This window comes from Rosa rugosa, chromosome 7, assembly GCF_958449725.1.
Source record: "Rosa rugosa chromosome 7, drRosRugo1.1, whole genome shotgun sequence".
Lineage (NCBI taxonomy): Eukaryota > Viridiplantae > Streptophyta > Magnoliopsida > Rosales > Rosaceae > Rosa > Rosa rugosa.
Window position 1 is genome coordinate 18,067,627 of NC_084826.1, and position 21,934 is coordinate 18,089,560.

The 21,934-nt window shown below is 38.8% G+C and overlaps 3 protein-coding genes across 3 annotated transcripts; 2 read left to right on the plus strand and 1 right to left on the minus strand.

Moving 5' to 3' along the window:
- The first annotated feature begins 7,042 nt into the window (after positions 1–7,042).
- On the plus strand, positions 7,043–9,150 carry LOC133723507 (HVA22-like protein i). The gene is made up of 7 exons (XM_062150353.1): positions 7,043–7,299; positions 7,389–7,430; positions 7,546–7,644; positions 8,305–8,361; positions 8,453–8,516; positions 8,647–8,859; positions 8,948–9,150. The coding sequence occupies exons 2-7, from the start codon at positions 7,399–7,401 to the stop codon at positions 9,023–9,025; spliced, it is 543 nt and encodes a 180-aa protein (XP_062006337.1). The 5' UTR covers positions 7,043–7,299; positions 7,389–7,398; the 3' UTR covers positions 9,026–9,150.
- Positions 9,127–10,137, minus strand: LOC133723505 (uncharacterized). Its single transcript, XM_062150352.1, has one exon. The coding sequence runs from the start codon at positions 9,810–9,812 to the stop codon at positions 9,255–9,257; it is 558 nt and encodes a 185-aa protein (XP_062006336.1). The 5' UTR covers positions 9,813–10,137; the 3' UTR covers positions 9,127–9,254.
- Positions 10,138–19,772: 9,635 nt separating this feature from the next.
- On the plus strand, positions 19,773–21,336 carry LOC133723867 (uncharacterized). Its single transcript, XM_062150739.1, has 3 exons — positions 19,773–20,085; positions 20,658–20,837; positions 21,032–21,336. Exons 1-3 carry the CDS (start codon positions 19,801–19,803, stop codon positions 21,329–21,331), a joined length of 765 nt encoding a protein of 254 aa, XP_062006723.1. The 5' UTR covers positions 19,773–19,800; the 3' UTR covers positions 21,332–21,336.
- Positions 21,337–21,934: the final 598 nt, after the last annotated feature.

Sequence of the window (21,934 nt, forward strand, 5' to 3'; positions counted from 1 at the left end):
CTTTATTGGCTCTTCCTTCCTCTTCCTCCTCCAATCCCTCTTTCTCTCTGAGCTCCAATCGGCGGCCATGGTGTCGTCTCAGGCCAACATGGAGAAGATGCAGTTCCGGGCTTCGAGGCAGTTGCTTCTGGTAAGTTTTGTCATTTGCAGCAGTATTTTAGGGCTAAAAAGGCACTCTCCAATGCATCTCCCTCTTAAAATAATCAAAGAGACAATTGTGGGGGACATAATAATACAAACAGAAGCCATTCTAACTCTCATCGTTACGCGTGGGCGACTTTCCCATTATAATAATGCATCAATGGAGTGTACGTGCCCAAAAACATTTGCATCAAGAAAATGAAAGTGTATGTTACCAAAAACAAAGAAAATGAAGGGGTAAGAGAGGGAGTCAAACAAAAAAGGGTCTATAGTCTCCCTCTTAAAATAATCAAAAGGGAGTCAAAAAAAGAGGGCCATGGTGTCATTGGGAGGGCCAACAGAGAAGTGTAAACCCAGTGGGTTTTGGCTCCCATCAATACCCTTACACAGTTACACGCCCCAACTGCCAGAGCTACCGCAATCTCTGATGATTATGCGTCTGATAGGCTTTACATGTTTGCTGCAGATTGCTGCTTCTCGTTTTTTTGGTGAGCTTGATCCGCTTCGATTACTTGTTGATTGTTCGATTCTTTGCTTCACTCTCTGATAGATCTGAATTAGCTTTCAATTTCACAATTCTCTGTTGTTTATCTTCTTCCATTGTCTTGCTCTTACCTTCGTTGACTTCGAGAATTGTTCTTCCCCAATTCATTGTGAGAAACTGAGAACCTAATTCAAGCCAGTTCGAAACCATGCCAATTCATTACACGGTTCATTCCCAAATCCCAGTTCATGGCATGAACGCAAAATTCATCCCACAGTTTGTCATCCGATTCTGATTTCCAGTTATGGCATGCGGCGGCCCGAAAAGCCCGAAAGACCGAACCGATAGTTTCGGGCTTGGTTTCTGTCAGTTTTTATTTTCGAAAAAGCCCGAACCGGCCCGAACCGACAGTTTCGGGCTCGGTCTCGGTCTCACTAAATTTCAGGCCCGGCCCGACCCGAGCCCAGGCCTACGTGGGCCTATTACCCCGCTCTCTTTTCCTTTTTTTTTTTCTCTTTCTTCTCTTTTCTTCTGATTTGGGCCACTTTTTCTGACTTTGACCACTGGGTTGGTCCTCCCCTTTTTGTTTTTTTTTTCTTTTCTGGCAGTGGGCTTGGCCACATCTCTTCCTCCTCTTTTTTTTATTTTTATTCTTCCAGGCCACAACTCTTCTTCTCTGTTTTGTTTTCTCTTGAGCTGCGTCAGTGGGTCACGTGGGCCTTCTCCCTTCCGGGCTGCCCCTCCTCCTCCTTTTTTTTTTTTTTTGGGAATGGATCTGACGATTCAAGGATATACAGCAGTTCCGCAGGCCGGTCCGGTCGATTTTCGGCCGGTTCTTGGGGTAATTTTTCCGGTTCCCAGATTCTGAAGTTAAGGCTCCGGTGGTGACAAAATTTGACGGTAGATGGCGGTCTAGAAGGGTGTGAACTGGGCAGTGATCTTTTTTTCTCTTCTGAGGGCCGGTTCGATACTTTTCCAGCCGGTTCTGGTGACGCCGCCGGCGGTTCTGGGCTCCTGGGATCGAGAGCTTGAAGGTGGGGGTCGGTCCTGGGATCGAGAGCTTGAAGGTGGGGGTCGGTGGTTGCTAGGGTTTGAAGGTTACAATTTTAGGGTTTGAAGGTTACGATTTTAGGGTTTCAGGGTTAGGGCTTCGTGCTGATAACGTGTTTTAGGAAAACTGAAATTTGGAGAGAATTGAGTCGTACTTTCATTGATAATAAATGCCTCTTTATATAGAGGATTACAAGCATAGAGATAGAGTTGTATATGGAAACATAATCGTACAGTGATTGGATATCTACTAAGATTCTCTGAGATTATCTCTAATACAAACCCTATTACAACTAGAGCAAGTAACGTAGAGTTTGGGTCAGACACATATTTACTTGAACACTTCTATCTTTATATTCTCTTTTTAGTGAAAAACATGTCCATCTGGAGCTAATTGGACAAGAAAGGAAGATGAAGCTCTTTGCATTGTGTTCATCAAAGTGTTCGAAAACTCCAATAAGGTAAGAGCCAAAAAGAGACCGGCATTTGGAAACAAGTAGAGCAAAAGTTCAAAGAATTTTTCAATGACACTCCTCCGAATGTTAGAAATTTTGAGAGTTGTAAATCTCGATGGCAAAAATACCTTTTCGCACAAATTCGAGAACAAAAACACCTATATGAAAATGTTATAAAAAATACCACATAGATACCTCATCCAAACATACACCTTAAAAAAATTAATTTTTGTCTCAAAAATTATTTTTTAGTCTAAATTAAAATATAATTTAAAACTATAAAATACTTAAATTATTGCCCTGGCCCTAATATAGCCCTCTTTTATTGGAGATGGCCTTAGTGGTCTTCATTAGAAAGCCTCATTCTCTAGTAGATCGAAGAGAGTTATTTTCGGCCGGACTATAATTTAGTCCCAAAAAATATTGTTCTTTATTCAAATAAGATAGAGCTAAAATTTAGCCTTTTCAAATATTTTATAATTTGCCTTTTGTTTTAATCGGAAATATTTTTTGATTTTTTTTTGAATAAATTTATGACTTTATATAAAAAGAAATATGTTTTTCAAATTTAAGATTTTATTTTATTATAATAATATTTTAATTTAGACTAAAATTTATATTTGAGATAAAAATTAACTTGTTTAAGGTGTACGTTTTGGATGAGATATCGATATGGTATTAACGTATTGTTGATAACAATTTCAGATAGGATTCTTCATAAGTAAATTTCTAGATTCTCAATTAGATTTAGTGTCGATGTTACAAAACTAATAGTCTTATCAAATTTTTAGGTAGAAAGTTTGAATGGCATGTGTCATGTATTGATCAACTTCCTAGAGTAAGAATAAAACTTTTGGGAAATGTGATTTCTGTAGCTTGACGAATATATGCACAAATCCTCTGCCAAAGTTGGGATTAGTTTTTGTCAATAGTTGTGTTATGTGCAAGCAATCTACATATTCGGTAGCAAACTATTTACTATGTTCAAATATATGCCTATGAAAATCTAAAGTGACGCTTGCATTCATAACATGCAACTTGGTTAGCATGAGGGATGTTTATCTAGGTTACGGTGAAAACTGGGATATAGTTTTGGATTCATGCTGGATATGTTACATCATTAGACAAGGCCGGCCCTGAGGGCTGCTGCTTGAGGCAGCCGCCTCAGGCCACCACTCTCCGATGGGCCTCAGCCAATTTTTTTTTTTTAATTTTACATATATATGTTGTATAATTATATATAGTTCTTTCCCCATATTCCCCTATGTAGCCGTGCTAGTGCAGCGGCAACATAAATCTACTATTGTTTGCAGCACCAAGGTTCGAAACACAGTGGCCTCTTTTTTTTGTCTTTTTTTTTTCTTTCTCAATTAGTTTCTTTGTAATAAAACGTTTTTTGTTCCTTCTTTTTCCAGCTTCTATGGAAAGAATATTTTGGAATTGAATACTAATGTATTTGCCCTTTGTTTTTCATTGGTTTCTTTTGTAGTTAAATATATTTTGTTCTTTTTTTTATTTTTTCAACTTCTAACAGAAAAATTATTTTAGAATTAAACACCTTTTTTTTTAAATTACTATTAATGTCGGGGTATAATTTATATATATATATATATATATAATTTGTTCGATTATATATATTTTTTTATGTGAGGCCACATTTTAATTATTCGTCTCAGGCCTCCAAAATATCAGGACCGGCCCTGTCATTAGACATGTCAAAACAAAAGCATTGCTTTTGTTGTTTATCATACATTACATTTTGGTGCTATCATTGTGTGATATATACAGTTCAAGCGCAGGTAATAGTTAGATTCTATTTCCATGAGTATCATAATCATCTCATTCAGTTCAAGTTTAACTTGAACATGTTCCACTGCGACAGGTGCAGTATTTATGCGATGTATATTGTGCATATAAAATTTTATGTTTTTATTTTCTTGACAGTAACAAATAAAGTTGTTTGTTCTTTGATATGCTAATGAGAATTGTCTTCTGTGGATTCAATATTTATCTGTGATTAGTGATATAAGAAATGTCAATGAACATTTGTGTTTCCTTTTCTGGATGATAAGTTGCATTTCATATGAAAATGATCGTTTGTAGGTGTAGTTCGATTATCTGATTTCCCCCTTTTGTTTCCTTCTTCTTCCTCGCGTTGCATTTTGACCCCATTCGGGTTAAATTGGTAAAGAAATTCATTTTTGGAGAGTAAGCTCTCTTCTCTTAATAATAGGATAGATTATTAGTTCTGTTTTGAGACATGTTTCCTTTCCTTTTCACATATAAGAAACCTTTGGGATGTTGTACTTGCTGAAATTGTGAAGAACTTGAAGAGACTACTATTGGAAAGTATTGATTTTCATGCATGTAAAAATGTTGTTAGCTTTAGTATTATTGGACTTTTGGGAATGTGGTTTTTGTAGATGAAATGTTGTTTCTACGTACTACTGTAAGTACATCATAAAGAGGTCAAGCATTTAGCATCTACTGCAATCCTTGCTCCAATGGCCATTATACCGAAGCCAAAGCAAAAAAATGAGGATGGAGATTTGAACTCTAGAGACTAAGCTACTATTTACTAATGATATGTAACAATAACAAATCCCGCTGCATAGTGCAGGGAATCTTTCTAGTATACATTCACAATAGATTGCTTCTTGCTTCATACAACTACGTACAATCAACAATATTTTTTTCCTATTTTGTCTCAGTCGACTCGATTATCAGTGTGGATTATGCAGAGGAATCGAGCCCAGAACTATAAATGACGTTAAGCTAAAACTCACTTAGTTACAACTAATGATTTCCATAGATTATATTTAATTTATTCTTGAGTCGTTAACCGTACCATAATACTTTCCAATACGTATTACGTAATCCGTTCACTACTGGTGAATGGTGATTATAAACTTGGTTCCAAGCATGTTCATTTTCTTATGATTGGCTGTTGTCTTGTTGACCGTCAAACTTCAAGGACATCATGTATCCCGTAACAAATTTCATCAATTCTACAAAGGAAACATTCCATTAACTTGACCCGGTCAATAAGTTTACTCCCTAAGAGCAACTCCAACAGATTCCCTATATTTTGATTTTTCTCTACTTTAGGGAAAAATAAGCCTCTTTTGCTCCAACAGATTCCCTATAATTATCCCTATTTTAGGGAAAGTGAGGAAAGAGAAAACCAAATTCCTTATATTTACAGCAAACTCTAAAATTTTAAGAAAGAATATGGAGATTTTAGAGATTGTTGTAAAATAGGGAATCTGTTGGAGTTGGAGAAGAAAAAAAGACTAAAACTTTACAGAAATTATAGGGAAGCTGTTGGAGTTGTTCCAACTCCAACAGATTCCCTATATTTTGATTTTTCTCTACTTTAGTGAAAAATAAACCTCTTTTGCTCCAACAGATTCCATATAACTATCCCTATTTTAGGGAAAGTGAGGAAAGAGAAAACCAAATTCCCTATATTTACAGCAAACTCTAAAATTTTAAGGAAGAATATGGAGATTTTAGAGATTGTTGTAAAATAGGGAATCTGTTGGAGTTGGAGAAGAAAAAGAGGTTAAAGCTTTGACTTTTGCTTCCCTATAATACAGAAATTATAGGGAAGCTGTTGGAGTTGCTCAATAACATATTCCATTCTTGTGTTCTCCATCTTTTGAATGAATCTTGGTTATTGTGGTTTGAATTTCGTAACTTTAAATGCTTGTTTAGTAATTAATGTTTAAATTGTAATCATTTTTCGACATTATTAATCGTTGCTAAAAAATGGACGTACGTGTTTCTCTCATGCAATGTCAATTTTGCTAACGTTTATCTCACTTTAATTCATGACTATGTACTATGTAGCATGTGAGAATTTAGAGCGGTTGCATTTTTCTTTTTAGTTAAAAAGAAAAAAGAAGATGAAAGATGAGAAAGCCAACGAACATGGAATGGAATCTTTTCTGAAGCAGGGAATGTTTTTCTCTTTGCATATGGTTGAACCGAATAAACCCAGTTGAAACTGACCAATTCTCATGAGGCTAATCACCTTTTGCTTAGAATGTTGTATTCTATAACATAATCCACTTTTAAAAGATGGTAGTCAACCAGATTTTAATTGCCAAATACGCCCTCAATCCATCTGGAGAATCTGATAATTAACTAAAGAGAAAGTGTTTTCTGCTTAAGTTACTGTTCTTGGAGACTTGTTTGTTTTATCATGAAAATTAGCGAATAAGATTGCTTGATTAAACAACAATTATGGGATAAGACGATAAGTGTTTCTCAAACTTATAAAAGTAATAAAACTAACATATTATAATCGAAAATTCTATTATCGACGGAAACAAACCGACCCAAAAAAAAAAACATAGTGTACACCATCTAATTAAATGTTCTAATGAAACAGATTAAACAGAAAAATATAAGAGTGAAAATTATTTTATGCACCGACGGTGTAAATGACCCAACACTTATAAGATAATCTCAACCATTGATAAATATATTTAATATTTTTATTAATAACCTAAGAGTGTATTTAATATAATCTACCCATTCATTTATGTCGGTGCACTGAATCCTCCCTTACTGTATTTTTCTCAAGTAAAAATTTGAAGGAAGAAACCACCATTTCCATACATAGACCATAGCTCATACCCTTTGGTCGTGACACGAGACTCCTGGGTGGCTAGACGAAATGACGAAACTACCCCTCGAGAAAACATAACTGCCCCAACGGTGAATCCGTCATTGAAGCATCCCGAGAAGAATTCGTATAAGGAGGAGGAGGCGTCTATTGCAAGAAATCCTTTTTTTTTTTTTTATCCAATCCTTGTTCATCTCTCTCTCAACTGTATAAATATAGAACAATCACAAATTTATAAATAGAATCCAAACAACTTCATGTACATATTATAAATAGAATCCTAGTTAAAGAGAATTAGGGGGAATAGATTTGCCAATTTCTTCCCATCTCAAACTCCTCCTCCTCTCTGCGAATTTATCTCATTATTCTTGCTTCCCTCTCTCCCCTTAAAACTCTGCTCCTCCAAAGAATCGGAGATCAAACCCCATTGCCCCATTTCTTCTCAGGAATCGCTTTTCTTGTTTGTAATTCCAAACCATCAAGTGGGGCATTCTGAGTTGTTGTTCGATTCCGATTCTTTCTTCTCAGGAGCAGAGGTAAATATTAATCTATCTTCTTTTGTTTCTGATTTTTCTGGGTTTTCCAACTGGGATTAGAGCATTAATATCGTTGTTTCGTGTTGTAGGGTATTCAAGATGTTGGGGAGCTTGCTTACCAGATGTCTCATGTGAGTTTTGTTCTAACATGAATCAAAATTGGGTTGTTTTTGGTATTCAACTTTACCCTTTAATTTCCTTTTTGGATTGATTGATTGATTGATTTTGTTGGATATTTGTCTGCAGAATGTCTTTTGGGTATGCATACCCTGCATTTGAGTGTTACAAAATCGTGGAGAAGAACAGAGTTGAGATTGAAGAACTTCGGTTTTGGTGTCAATACTGGTACGTGAAATCATGTCTTATCATTCATTATGTTGGGTGCACATAGAACAAGTCTTGTAATTTGGTTTTTGTAACATTAGAGAATAAAGAGGATCCCCGTTCAAAAAAAAAAAAGGATAACCTTTGATGTATTAATCACGTAATTATCATTCTCAATTGATTTTTTGCCTCAACATACTTCGATATTTTGTATCCAATGAAAGAATAATTCGTTGACATATCCTAATTTAATTTCATTACGAGGCTAATCCGAAAGGCTTGGCTATACAGTAACTTTTTTGAATTGGACAGTTGCTTTATGCTCTGTATGCGATGAGAGTAGTTCACGAGACTTTTTAACTCTAATCCAGAAATGAATTCTTTTATAATTGGTCTATTACCTCACTATGCATGTGATTAATGTATGTATACATTAGTGTCGCTATCGATGTGAACGTATCACCAATTTAAAACACATTTTTGGAACTTTCGCAGAAGTATATTTCATTGAATGGAATGCCTCCCTGGTCTTTTACTTAAAAATTAAAATGGTCAATGATGATAGAATTTAATTAAGAAAAGAAATGAAAGTGGGAAAGTCATAGTTTTGGTCTCAAAATATATGTAATTTCCTTGACATCCAAACAGTGTAATAAAATAACCTTCATGTTACTGTTGCAGGATTATTGTGGCTGCGCTAACAGTTCTTGAAAGGCTTGGAGATGTATTCGTTGCATGGTAAAACCAACTCTCAAAGTCCATGATAACATGCTCCATTTTCATTTTGATCTGTATGCTGCTTATGAAAAACTCTCTTTGATTTTTGAAGGTTGCCCATGTATGGTGAGGCAAAGGTTGCCATTTTCATCTATCTTTGGTATCCAAAAACCAGGGTAAGAAAAAAATAGACCTTTACTTAAACCGTTTGGACCTTACATTCGAACAAGAATCGACACGATCAATAGTCCAGATTGGCTCGAGAAAATTTGGATAAATTCTGACTAGTACCATTTGATTATGTAGGGAACTGGGTACATATACAAGACCCTGTTGAGGCCTTATGTATCAAAGCATGAAACAGACATTGACCGGAAAATACTGGAGATGAGAGCAAGGGCATGGGATCTGACCGCTTTCTACTGGCAAAACTTCGCCCAATATGGGCAGACAGCTTTCTTCCAATTCCTAAATTACATGGCTGCTCAATCATCGAAAATGACCAAAGCCACAGCTGAGGTAACATTACAATCATTGCATTACAATTTCACTTTTGGGTATTGAAATTCATGTATGTATGTGTTAATTGATTGAACCAACCTTGCAGCCGGTGAATGGTCAGTCGAATGGCTCCGCTGCAAGCACAAAGCCGAATGGTGCTTCAGGCGCTTCAAAAGATGATTGATTGGATTGGTAGAGACTAGAGATATATTGTAACAAAGAAAAATAGAAAAAAAATCTTTGAATATGGATTGAGAACACTGTGTCTCAGAATATTCAAATACATAATTCAAATTCAAATTCATTCCATTCTAAGCTCAACTCGGCAAATTTCATTCCATTCTATGCTCAAAATATATACACACACACAAAAACGAAGAAGAAGAAAAAAAAAAAAAAAAAAGGAGAAAATGTTAGGAGAGTTGGAAGCAGGGGAGTAAGCGATGGAGGGTTCGGGAGAGAAAGGGGAGGAGGCGGTGGGTGAGGAAGGAGAGGCAGGGGGTGCACTTGAGCCAGAGGCGGTGGAGCAAGTGTGGGCCGGAGGGGCCGCAGGTGGAGGACATGGGCTGGAGGTAGGCCCAGGCGGCCTGCTTGACGAGGCGGTTGCGGATGGAGATCTCGTAGCCGGAGTTGGTGGCGGAGTTGGGCGTCGGGGACTGGACGGCGGCGAAGGAGGAGGAGGGAAGGAGGTCCTTGAGGGAGGTGTAGGACTCGGAGCTCTTGAGGGAGAGAAACTCCAGGTCGAGCTGCGGCGGCCGATGGCGCGGCGTCACGGCGCCGTTTTGGGTTGGGAAGCTGCAGCTGTGGGGGGGCATATTATTGGTGGGAGTGGTGGAGAGGTGGCTGAGCTTGGTGGGGACGACGACGGAGGTGGAGATGGAGTTGCGGCGGCGGAGCTTCCATGAGGGGTGGAGTGGGCCCACCAGGCGCGGCGGAGCAGGGAGGGCGGTGGAGGAGTCGTCCTCGTCCATAGTGAAGACTGAAGAGAAGAGAAGGAGAAAACGCGTGCTGTGTGGGAGAAATAGGAGGGTGTTGGGTTTGGCGGGTTGCGCTCGGCAATTATTCGTTGGGGTTTTGTCTCTCTCTGGTCTCGGAATAAAAAATAATTAATTTAAAAAGGAAAATAAACAATTAATTTAATTTAAAAGGAAATTTTAGGGTAAACAAGTGTGTGCGGCTTTGCCGGGTCTAGTAAGCAATGTGTGCGGTGCACGTGGACAACACAGTTGCGTTTCAGCCTGAAATTTTCAGATGCATATGACTTCGTTCTGCTTTGGATTTGTGGCTAAGGTTAAGAATCTGTAACTTTGATATTGACGGAAGCTGAGTGTCTCGGTGAGATAGATTCGATTCCGTTATCTATCCTTTTGTTTTTTTTTTTTTTTTAGAAAAAATTGAGTTTAGTCCCTTCAACTTTAGGGCTAAAATCAATTTAATCCATCTTTCTGAGAATTAATCACGATATTCTCTATAGAAAATTACACACAAGTGTTAATTTGAAACTTAAATTAGCTATAAGGCCACCAATGTTTTCTTGTACACATAAGGCCACTTGTGGCTTTAAATTATTTTCAACCTGACAATTTTACCATTCCACTAACTCCATAATCATCCGGCCAAAATGAATAGAAATTCATTCCTTCTCCTCTCTCTCTCTCTCTCTCTCTCCCCGATCTCTTCTTCTTCTCTTCCCTCTGCAATCACCAGAAAGAATCAATTCCGGCCATCATCTCTCATCACCGTCACCATCAATTGAACCACAACACAAACCCGATCAAAGCCCAGCCACCCCCCGCCCCGATTCCGATGACCACTGCCTCTGATCTGGTGAGATTCCAAGCTTACAAAACCTCGAAACGGCGCCGCGATGCCTGAAGACGACGACGTCGACGAAGAAGCTCTGATCGGAGCTACCTCACTGGAGTCCAACTCAGATCTCTCTGATTCTCTACTCATCTCCGATTCTTTCCGATTCTCTCACTGGAGACGATTCTCTACTCATCTCCGATTCACTCAGATCTCCAATTTCGACTTGAGACACCTCACGAGCCTCGGCTCCGGCAGCTCCTTTCCTCACATCTAGCTCGGCTCCGGCAACACCCTTCCTCCACCGCCACCATCGCCTCTTCCTCCACCTCACCTGCATCGGAAACCTAAATGAGCACTGATTCTCCGGCGACGAGGACAAGGCCCGCGACCTCTTCATCTCCAACCGGAAAGTCGCTCCAGCTCTTCGACATGGCCTACAGGTCAGACAACGACTACCACTTCAAGGTCATCTTGATCGGCCATGCCGGTATCGGCAAATCCGATTTGTTGTCCAGGTTCATGCGCAATGAGTTCAACCTCGAGTCTAAGTCCACCATCGGTGTCGAGTTTGCCACCCGGAGCATCCATGTCGATGATTAGATTGTCAAGGCCCAGATTTGGGACACCGCCGGCCAAGAAATGTGATAAGCTTTTCAATTCCATTCATTATTGTCATTGTATTTGGTTTACTTATTGAGGTTGAGACCAAATCCTTCTGGTATTTTTGTTGGAATTAATTAGACGGCATGATTAGAATTTGTTTAGTTTGGTTTGATTTGATTGTGATTTATTGGAATAAATGGGCTTGGATTTGTTTGAATTCATTTGTTGTGGAATTTTGCAAGGGAGAGAAAGAGAGTTGTGCTCTTGTGTGATGGGGGGATGGTTTTGTGGTTGAATTCTGTTTTCTGATGGTGTTGTGATGTATTTTGATTGATGAATAATGAACCATTTCTTGTATGTTATTTGTTGCAGTTAGTAACTCTCTATAACTGTTATAGCGGCTTTTCAACATAGTGATAGTATCTTTCTATATCTATGTTAGTATTTTTTCAGCATGATGTCAATAGCTTCTATTTTCATTTTCATTATTTCAAGTTAGTAGCTCCGTATAATTGTTCTAGTAGCATTTCAATATCGTGATAGTAACTTTATATGTCTATGTTAGTATATTTTCAAGCTAATGTCAATAGATTTTTTTTTTCAAATCAGTAGCTCTCTGTAACTATTTTAGTGGTGTTCCATCATAGTGATCGTAGCTTTTTGTACCTATGTTAGTAGCTCTGTAATGTTAGTGAGAGTAGCTCGTTGGTGTTAGTGACAATAACTTTTGTTGTTGGTAAAAGTAGTTTTTGGTGTTGGTGAGAGTAATTTTCTGGTGTTGGTGAGAGTAGCATTTGTTGCTGATTAGAGTAGTTTTCGGTATCGGTGACAGTATCTTTTGTTTGTGAGGATAGTAGCTTTTCGTTTTGAGGAGCAGAGATTTTTTGGGTAAGGAGTAGCTTTTGCTGTTGGTGATAGTAGCTTTTGTTATCTCGCCGGAGGTTGCCGGAAATCTCACTAGAGTAGCTTTTGTTACTAGTGACAGTAGCTTTTGTTGCTAGTGATAGTAGCTTTTGTGACCTCGCCGGAGGTGACTAGAAATCTCATAAGAGTAGTTTTTGTTGCTAGCCACAGTAGCTTTTGGTGTCAGTGACAGTAGCTTTTGTGGTCGCCGGAGTTCGCCGGAGATCCGCCTGAAGTTGGTCGGAGGTCGGCCGGAAGTTGGCCGGAGGTCGGCCGGAGTTCGCCGGAGGTCGGCCGGAGACCCGCCGGAGTTGGTCGGCGACCTCGCCGGAGAGGAGAGAGAGAATAATTGTTGATTTTGTACTCTAGTGACATTTATGTAAATATGTTGGTTTTTCATATCCAAAATATAACACCTTTTTTAGTCTAGTGGCCTTATGAGGGAAAAAACTAGTTGGTGGCCTTATGGCTAAAAAAACAATCAAAGATGCACTTATATGTAATTATGACATCACCCGAGTCTAAAATTTAGATATGGATCTAAAAATGAAGTCACTTGCTGAGTTGAAGCCAATATGAGGGCCCACTTTTCAACATTTGACCCTCAATTTGGACGAAATGTCCAAACTACCCCTTATTACATTTGACTCTCAGCCTTTGACCCCATACTCCTTTCCCAATTTCACTTTGAACCCAAACCCTAATTAAAGCCCCAAAAGCCAAGAGCTCATCTCTCTCTCTTCACCTCTACCATGAACTCAACCAAAATTCACATCCCAAAAATTAAAAATCAAAATCAAATCCCAGCAGTGGTGTACGAGACCTTGTCGCTCTTATAGACAAACATCGCTAGTAGATACAGCTCACAACTTATGTTTCTTGCTTTTCTCTCTCTCTCTCTCTCTCTCTCTCTCTCTCTCTTCCATGGCTCTGCTAACTCGAGTCCCGCGCGTGCCTCTATAGCTCGGCGCACAGCGTGCCCTTTCCCTCCACACCACCCCTTCTTTCTACTCTTCCGCCACCTCCTTTCTAAGGCTGCGGAGTTCGTGATCTCCAAGGTCGACGATCTGATGAACTGGGCCCAGTGCGGCTCCATCTGGTCCATGACCTTCAGCCTCGCTTGCTGCGCTGTCGAGATGATGCATACCAGAGCTGCCCGCTATGATTTGGACCGCTTCGGAATCATTTTTTGACCCAGCCCACGCCAGTTCGATTGCATGATCGTCGCCGGTACTCTCACCAATAAGATTGCATGATCCTCCCTCCTTCATTCCTATTTACTTCAATTCTTGTTTTAGGGTTTTGGATTGAATCCCAAATATCTGCATGTGATTAGGAGCAGTTTGAAAAATTGGATTTTGTCTAGGTTGAGCTCAGTTTGATATCATGGGTATGAGATTTTGTTGGAAGTTGATGAGGTTGAGGAGAGTATGGGATTTTTTTGGAAGTTAATGAGGTTGAGGAGGGTTTGGAGTGGGGCGGTGGCGGTCGTGCTCTGTATTGGGGTGGTCGGTCGAAATTGTAGGTGTAGAGAGAAAAGAGAGGAGTGTGATTAGAAGAAAAACTGAGGGGAGGCGAGGCGGTCGGAGGAAAGTATAGGGGAGGATCTGGATTAGGTGGACAATCGGGTTAATGGAGTGGGTAGTGGCGGTGGCCACTTACAAATACTCAGATTTTGGCGGCTTTTAGCTGGATTATATTCGGGTCTGGGGATTGAATTGAAAAAGGAGGAGGAGGCCGACATTTTATCGAATTGATTGACTGGTTTTGATCGAATTGAAGAAGAAGAAGGAGGTTCAAAGGCAAAATGTCCATTTTACCCTTCTTGAAGGGTCAAATGCTGAAAAGTGGGACCTTATGTAGGCTCCAACTCAGCATGTGACGTCATTTTTGGACCCATATTCAAATTTTAGACTCAGTGATGTCATTTGAGAGTATAAAAACCATCGTGATTAATTCTCAGAAAGAGGGACCAAACTGATTTTAGCCCTAAAGTTGAAGGGACTAAACTGAATTTAATCTTTTTTTTTTTTACTTACAAAAATGGTGATAAAGTGTGATGACACCCAAATTTCCACAAGTTCAAATTCTATGAGTGATAAGCGAAGAGGGCAAGTCATCAACCTCGTAACCTAATTGGGCCTTCAAGCAAGCCCATTTCACGTCAAAAGGAAGCTCTCTATTTAGCAAGCTATACGAGAAGCCCAAATTCTCAAACGATTGACATGCATTTTCAAAGGAGCTAACACGCTTATTTACCATGCAATACGCGTAGACCCAAGCTACGTTTGGGGCTTATACGGCGGGATGTGGTGTGGAAGGTAACGGATCCTGTGAGGCCCATTGTTACGATAAGGCCCATCGATAATTTTGGACTTGGGAACCAAAATTCATGCTTGATGGACCAAAATCTTAACATGGGCTAGTAGAGAGATGAAAGCAAGCCCAACAAGACTTAGAGCCCACTAGAGTCATTCCCCTACCCAAAGTCCACTACACTAGAACCGGTAGCCCAAAAAATCGTTGGAGTCGTCTTCCCCAAATCAGGAACGTTGTTCCATCAAGTTGTTGCTGGGATTACTACTCCACCCATTTCTGGTAAGAACCCCAAGTCTATACAAAAGCTTCCCAACTCTCATCCTCCGAAATCCTATCTCAATTTCCAATAATCCTTAGATTTTTGTGATCACAATTTACAATAGCACAAATCAAGGGGATCTCTCCAAAATCACAGCAGCACGAAATCTGGGATCCCCATCACCGTCCTATACCCGCGCCACCGGTCTTTACCCACTTAGCCAAAGCAAGCTTTCACTCTTTTGATTTCATGGGGAAAACAAAAGCTGAAAGTTTTAGAATGATCCCATCAAAACTGAGAATACCCTTTCAAAGCCTCTGGTTCTTGGCGCAAATCCTCCCCGTCTATCACCGCTATAAAGGGCGAGTCCATTGCCGTAGGAAACCAAGCCACAACAGCCCAGAAACATCAAGCAAGAGATTAAGCTTTATCTCTGAATCCCTAGCCATCAATTCTTCCCAACCAACCTTAACCCAAAATCCAGAAATCATGCCATTGCTGGAATTCTCCCTCTCTGCTAAACTCTCATGCATCTAGCTCCCACACCACATCCACCTATAAGTTCCATTTGAATTAATTCCAGTTGCTGCTGTTATCACCTGGGCCAATCGTTGCTGGTATCTTCAAGCCAAAAAGCTGCTGTTACCATCCAGCTAGTCACAACGAAGTTGTTCTTAGGTTCAACCTTTGATCAATTTCGGGCCTAGTCTCGCTTAATCAAGAGGGCCCTGCTGCAAAGGTTCAAAACACAAAATAGCCCTCACAGTGTGCTACCACTCCGAGCTGAGACATAATTTGGATAAAGCTCTCCTTATGAGGTGTTTTTCACAAGAGGATGATCGAACGCTAGACCTCTTTGAGTATCCAACTCGCATTCGCCCAACTTGCAAGTCTAGCCAGGTTTCCGCTAGACCAAGTCCCTTGGGTTGTCCTCTTCTTTTTCTGTTCTAACTCTTTGCTTCTTCAAATTTTTTATTTATCTTCACTTTTTTGGACACATAGATAACATTTGATCAAATGAGAGAAAGAGATTTGGTGTTCAGGGGAATTTAAGTGCACTTTCAAGCTGTTTTTTTTTTTTTTTTTTTGAATAAAGGGCTGATGCAGCTGCCCTCAAGCCTTGTTTTTTTTATTATTATTGTTATTATTATTTTTTTTAAAGAGGGCCAATAAAGCTATTCTTAAACTTTGATTATTAATGAAACTGTAGAATATATAGGGTGGACATGATACTTGAACCCCAACTTACAATAAACATAAGGAGAACATCTTTCAAGCTAATTAATATCTAATAGTTTCACACAATTTTCTGGAGATTCCTTACCATTTATGATAGTGAGAAAAGTAACTTTTTTTATCAAACCCTTTTTCACGCAATATTAAGAATTGAGTTGCATTTAGGGTAAATCTTTAAGAATAGTGTAAATCTTTAAGAACACCAACCATTTCCATCTTAGCATCTCAGCTGAGAAACTGGTAAAGCTAGTTCTTTTCTGGCGATTTTCTAGCTTAGATTCCTTGAATATTTTTGCTCCAAATCTCAAGTATCTAAAATGAAGGGGGGGGATTTTTTTGATTCACCAAAATCTAGGGCAACTGATGTGCTTAGAAAATGTTGAGCTTTTGCTGGATCGTGATGTACATATAGGTGACTTTTACAATGTCGCAACTGAGTTTCTATGTAGTATACGCAGGGTTAAAGTTCTTATCCTAGAAGGACAAACCTTGAAGGTATGGACGTACTTACTATTCTGACATCTGTTGGTCACATTAGCTAGAATGAAAGCTCTTATGTATGTTGTAATTAATAAATCTATGAATCAATACATTGTACTTTACATAAATAATAACATTCTGAAACGCCCTTAGTCCAAGTGGTGGGTGAAATTGGTAACCAAGTTAAGACTAGGCTAAGTCAGCGGTGATCGATCTTGGTCTGTGCATGTAGGTTTTTATTACCGCCCTTTACCGCCTTACAAGGTCACTTCACTTTTACAATTTTGTTTTTTGCTTTATAACCTTGCAGGCTCTATTCAGCGAAGGAACCATGCCAGCACCCTTTGATCATTTTCTTCATATGTGTATACATGTGGAGTACTTCACTGATAACCTAGTTCCGGCGATGGTCTCTCTCTTTAAAGGAAGGCCTAATTTGCGTACTTTGCAAATGAAGTCTTACCTATTGTCCATCTACCCTGCATCCAAAGTAAAATTTCTCACTCTTTCTCTATGACTTCCTCTTCATATATACATCTTTCCAATTGTTATTTCTGGATCTGGTCCTTATTAATTAATCACATGCAGATAAAAACTATACCTTAACCTTTTCCATGATATCTTCTCTTTTTGCCCCAGTCTTCAGGCTTTAATGCTACATATTGGAAGTTGCAAGACCTTGCTTTTGTTAATCAACTTGAAGATTTAACCATAGAGCTTTCCAACGGATCTAATGGAATCGAGTTCGCACGGTATATACTCGAGCAACCACAAAATTTAAAGAACATGGTGATTGTGCATTCACCCCAACAATCTTATAATGCAAGCGAGTTAACTCAAAGCAAGATGATTTCGAATGCTAACATTGTGTTAGTATAAGTTATAATTGGCATTCCCTCTTTTAACAAAACACTACTCATTAAGAAGCCCAAGTTTGAAGAAGCCCAAGTCGTGTGTTTATTCATTAAGCCCAACGTGTGATGAGGTCAAATCCCAAGACAATAATTGTTTAATTACAATTACTTCTCTTTGTGGTTGTCTTGCTGTCGAAAAACCATCTTGAAGATCAGTTTGCTGTCAACTTCCCCATCTTAGCATGATAGTTCAATTGCAACTTGCTTCTTCTCCTCTTTGGGGGCTGCCTTACTGTCGAAGACCAAGACCAAGTTTGAAGATTAGTTCAATTGCAACTTGCTACCCCATCTCAGTTTGTTGCCTTGCTATCGTGCTTTCCAATCCCATCTTAGCTTGTTGTCTTGTCCAATATCAAGCTTCAATCTTGAAGATCAAAAGAATACCCCTCTTCATCATGACTTAGGTGAGCTCATACATGGCATCTCTTTCACAAAGTCAATGGTTTTTCATGGGTTTCATTCGGGTGTCAGTTTTGATTAAGGAGTTGGAGTGTTTGACTTCTAGAATTGGTGTTCCCAATTGAAATTAGGAGCATGGGTTTACATGTGCAATATGAAATTAAGAGTATGAGTTTACCTACTCCAATTGAGCTTAAGCGTTCTTTGAGTGAACTGTCCTTCCTCTTCCTCCTATATATATATGGGTTCTCTATTCATTCTTGAGTATTGAAAACACTTGTGTTTTTCAGTCCCTTTGTTGTTAAAGAATTATCTCTTTGGTTTTCTGTTTTTCAAAGTGTCTTGTTCCATGTTGAAAACAATTTGAAAAACAACAAACCATTCATTCATTCATTCATTCATTCATGCATATTCATCTCTTGCATCCCATGAGGTCATTTGGGTATTACAAGCTTCAAAGGTGAAATCTCCAAGAAGAACTTGCTGCGTTCATAGCTTGTTTCATAGCTGGGATTTCAAAGTGTATCACTTGTATAAACAATTAGCAAGGAGTGATTACACACAGCCTAGTGAGTCAGTCTAGGAAGGATTGCCGCGGTCAGTGCAATCCCTGTGTTGTAAAGTTGTAATCTGTTTTTCATTCGTGTTTTGGTTTTGGTCTTTCAAGAGTAAAGGCCACGCAAATGTTTTTCTTCTTTAATCTTTTAGTTCGGCTTTTCTATTTTCAGTGGTTGTTTTTTGTTGGGCTGCGCCTTTTTTTCTACCCCATAACTTTGTTTCTCGAACATATTTACTTTTATGCATGCATTAATTCTCTACATTAATACATTTACAGGTTTAAAACCATTTGGAAAAAAAAAAAATTTATGTAAAAAAGTCGATACAAATACAGAGGGAGGGAGGGAAGTACCCCTTGATGGTCCCACTTTACTGTTCTCACCCATTTTTGGGTCAAGCCCACAAGGCCCAATTTAAAGATATGGTATATGGGACGGTTTAGATCCGAACCGTTTCTGTACAAGCATAAGATATTAAGAATTAACAAAGCCCAAAACGAAACGCAGAAATCCCCAAATGAACCAAACTTAGGGTTCAATGGCATTACGAGGGTACTGCAACCCATCAAAAATTCCAGGAACTGGAGCAACCAAGATGGAGGGTACGTTTTAGTCTTCCGATTATGTCCTTACTTTGGTTCAGAGTAGAATTGAATATGATCGATTTTTGAGTATTTGATTCTCTTCTCCAAGAACAGTTGAAGCGAACTAGTGTTAGTGTTAGAAACCTAGAAAGAAAGACCCAAAATTTAGTTTAATGGACAAGAAGCAAAAGTTAATGGCAACTCCAAGTTGTTGTGAGGTAGACAGATTCAGTGATCTTCCAGACGGAGTTGCCCATCACATTCTCTCCTTTCTTACCATACCAGAAGTCGCTCGTTTTGGTTGTGTGTCCAAAAGATGCGGATGACTTCATCTGTCAACTCCCACATTGAAATTTGAAGGATTTTCGAGGGCGAGTTTATCCGCATTGGATAAGAGGTCTTGGTTGTTGAATGCTTTGGATAGTTTTATGATTCGTCGTGGGGATGATAAGATACACACCTTTCGTAACACCTTTCGTTCTTGTAGCACCTATCGTTTTCTTACCTTCTGCGCAGATGCTAACCCTAGAATCATCAATTGGATTGACAATGCATTAAGGTGTAACGTTGAAGTGCTTGACCTTGACCTCTGTATGGTTTCTTTGACTCGGCTGTTTCAGTCTATCTTGCTTTGTGGATCTTTGAAGTCTTTATCAGTGGGAATGGAGTATAATTACGTGTCCCTAACATTACCCTCCTCGGCTTGTTTCTCTAATATTGAATGCTTGAAGTTGAAAAACATTGAGTTAGTGGATGAGGGGTTTTTCAAATGGATCTCGTCTACTTGCAAATCCATTAAGAAATTACATCTTGAAGAAATTTAGGGAATAAAACATCTCAGCATTGAAAGTTCATCTTTGCCATCGTTTAGTTTTGTGTATCACTATCGCCTACAGATGGACCCCTTCCATCTTAGCATTTCTGCTGACAATCTGGAAGATCTAGTTATTAATTGGGGATTTTATGGTTGCCAAAAGTTAAATATATTTGCTCCGAAAGTTAGATATATGAAATGGACAGGGAAATTGTTGATTCACCAAAATTTTGGTGAATTTAAGCTTCTAGAACAAGCTGAGCTTTATCTGAGACCTGGAGGGAATGACTTTCTATCTGAGTTTCTTAGCAGCATATGCAGGGTCCAAGCTCTTATTATGAAGGGAGATACCTTAAATACCATAAATGTAAGAGACGTCACTTCAAACTTTTACTTATTTATTCTTTTCCCGTAAAGCTTAATAATTTACAAGTGGTATTATTTCTGTTATAACCGTTCCTAGCATCTGCATATCGTAAATCTTAGAGTTGACTTAGAGCAAGTTCACCCGTTGAGCTTGACCGGTCAAGACTATTCACTGCTTTTTTGCCTTGTATTTTCACTATTGAGCTTGACCAGTCAGATACTGTTCACAACATGTCAAGAATGGTCACTTTCGTAGTCAAGTTCAACGGGTGAACTTGCTCTTACAACTATATGTTGGTTTTTTTTTTTTTTTTTTTTTTTCTGATTAATAATGGTCAGGACGTCAGGTTACCTAGAATGAAAATTCTTATTAATGTTGTTAGTCAGTCCAAAAAGAATACTAATGTATAAGGAGTAAAATGAGATAGGTTTCAACTTTTGGCCCATTAGTGGCTATTCCACTGTATTTCAGTAATGTATTGCATATAACATTGTTCCTCAGGGTTCTGGGTTCCCTTTGTGTTTTTCTATTTAGCGTTTTTCTATTTAGCGTTTTCCTTTATAACATTGCAGGCTTTGTTCGAGAAAGGTTCCATGACAGCACCTTTAGATAATGTTCGTCAACTGCAGCTTCATGTTGGGTACTTCTGTGATGACCTAGTCCCGGCCATGGTCTCTCTTTTGAAAGGATTGCCTAATTTGAGTACATTGAACATAAATACTGACCCAGTAGAATACTGCCCTAGAACTAATGTAAGTGAAGTCCTATCGTTGTTTCCAATCCCGTAATACATTTTTTCAACAGCTATTTCTGGAATGCCCTGCATATTGATCATGGATTATAAATGACTTGGTTTTTGTTCCCTTATTTTTACAAATTATTAGTCTCTTGGTATTATTTTTAAAAGTTTTGTTTGATCTTGTCTTTTATCTTCTTGCCTTGGCAGTCATCCAGATATAATGCGGCATATTGGAAATTGCTAAACCTTGCTTTTGTTAATAAACTTGAGGAGGTAAGCATAGAGCTTCCTAATGGGTCTAATGGAATCGAGTTAGCATGGAATATACTAGATTATGCTCAGAGTTTGAAGAAAATGGTGATTGTTCATTCACCCGAGCAATCTTATTTCGAAAGGAAGTTGCTAAAAAGAAAAAAGATTTCCAATGTCAGAGTTGTCTTTCAGGAAGATCAAAGAAGAGGAATTGCAGAGCAAATTAGAAGAAGAAGATTGTCAAATAAAGGATAACTATGATTTTCCTTTTCCGACTCCAGAGATGTTACTGGAGAAAGTCCTGAAGTAGTACATTACAAGGGTTCCTCTATTGGGATAAACAAGAGCTAGCAACTGTCTGTCCGGCTTTAATTTGTTCAAAAACCTGAGATGTACTATTTTATTGTTACTTCTTTTACTTTCTCTCGCTAGCATGTGGCTTGACTGTCTGGTTCTTTAATGAAGCTGTTTTGGCATTCCAGTTTCTTTCTCCCTTTTTTTTAATGGAAGTGCTCGAGTAGGATTAACAATACGATTGAAATCGCATATAGTAACTCACCCCAAGGGTAGGACAGCAGTCACTACACAATTAACCTCACTGAAACAAGTTATTATAAGCACAGGACGAAAAGGAGAGACTGGATCAAGGAAAGGAGATAGGGAAAAGAGAGAGAGAGAGAGAGAGAGAGAGAGAATTTGGAGTCATGTTCAACCAAGTAGCTTAAATATTAGGCTTTCATGAATTTGACACCCCTAGTATTATTACTATATATTCAGATTTTGCATCTCTAACCACTTTTAATCAAAAGCCATAGTATAATCTCAATGGATCATGGTGCCCACTTCCTCTTCGTTCTT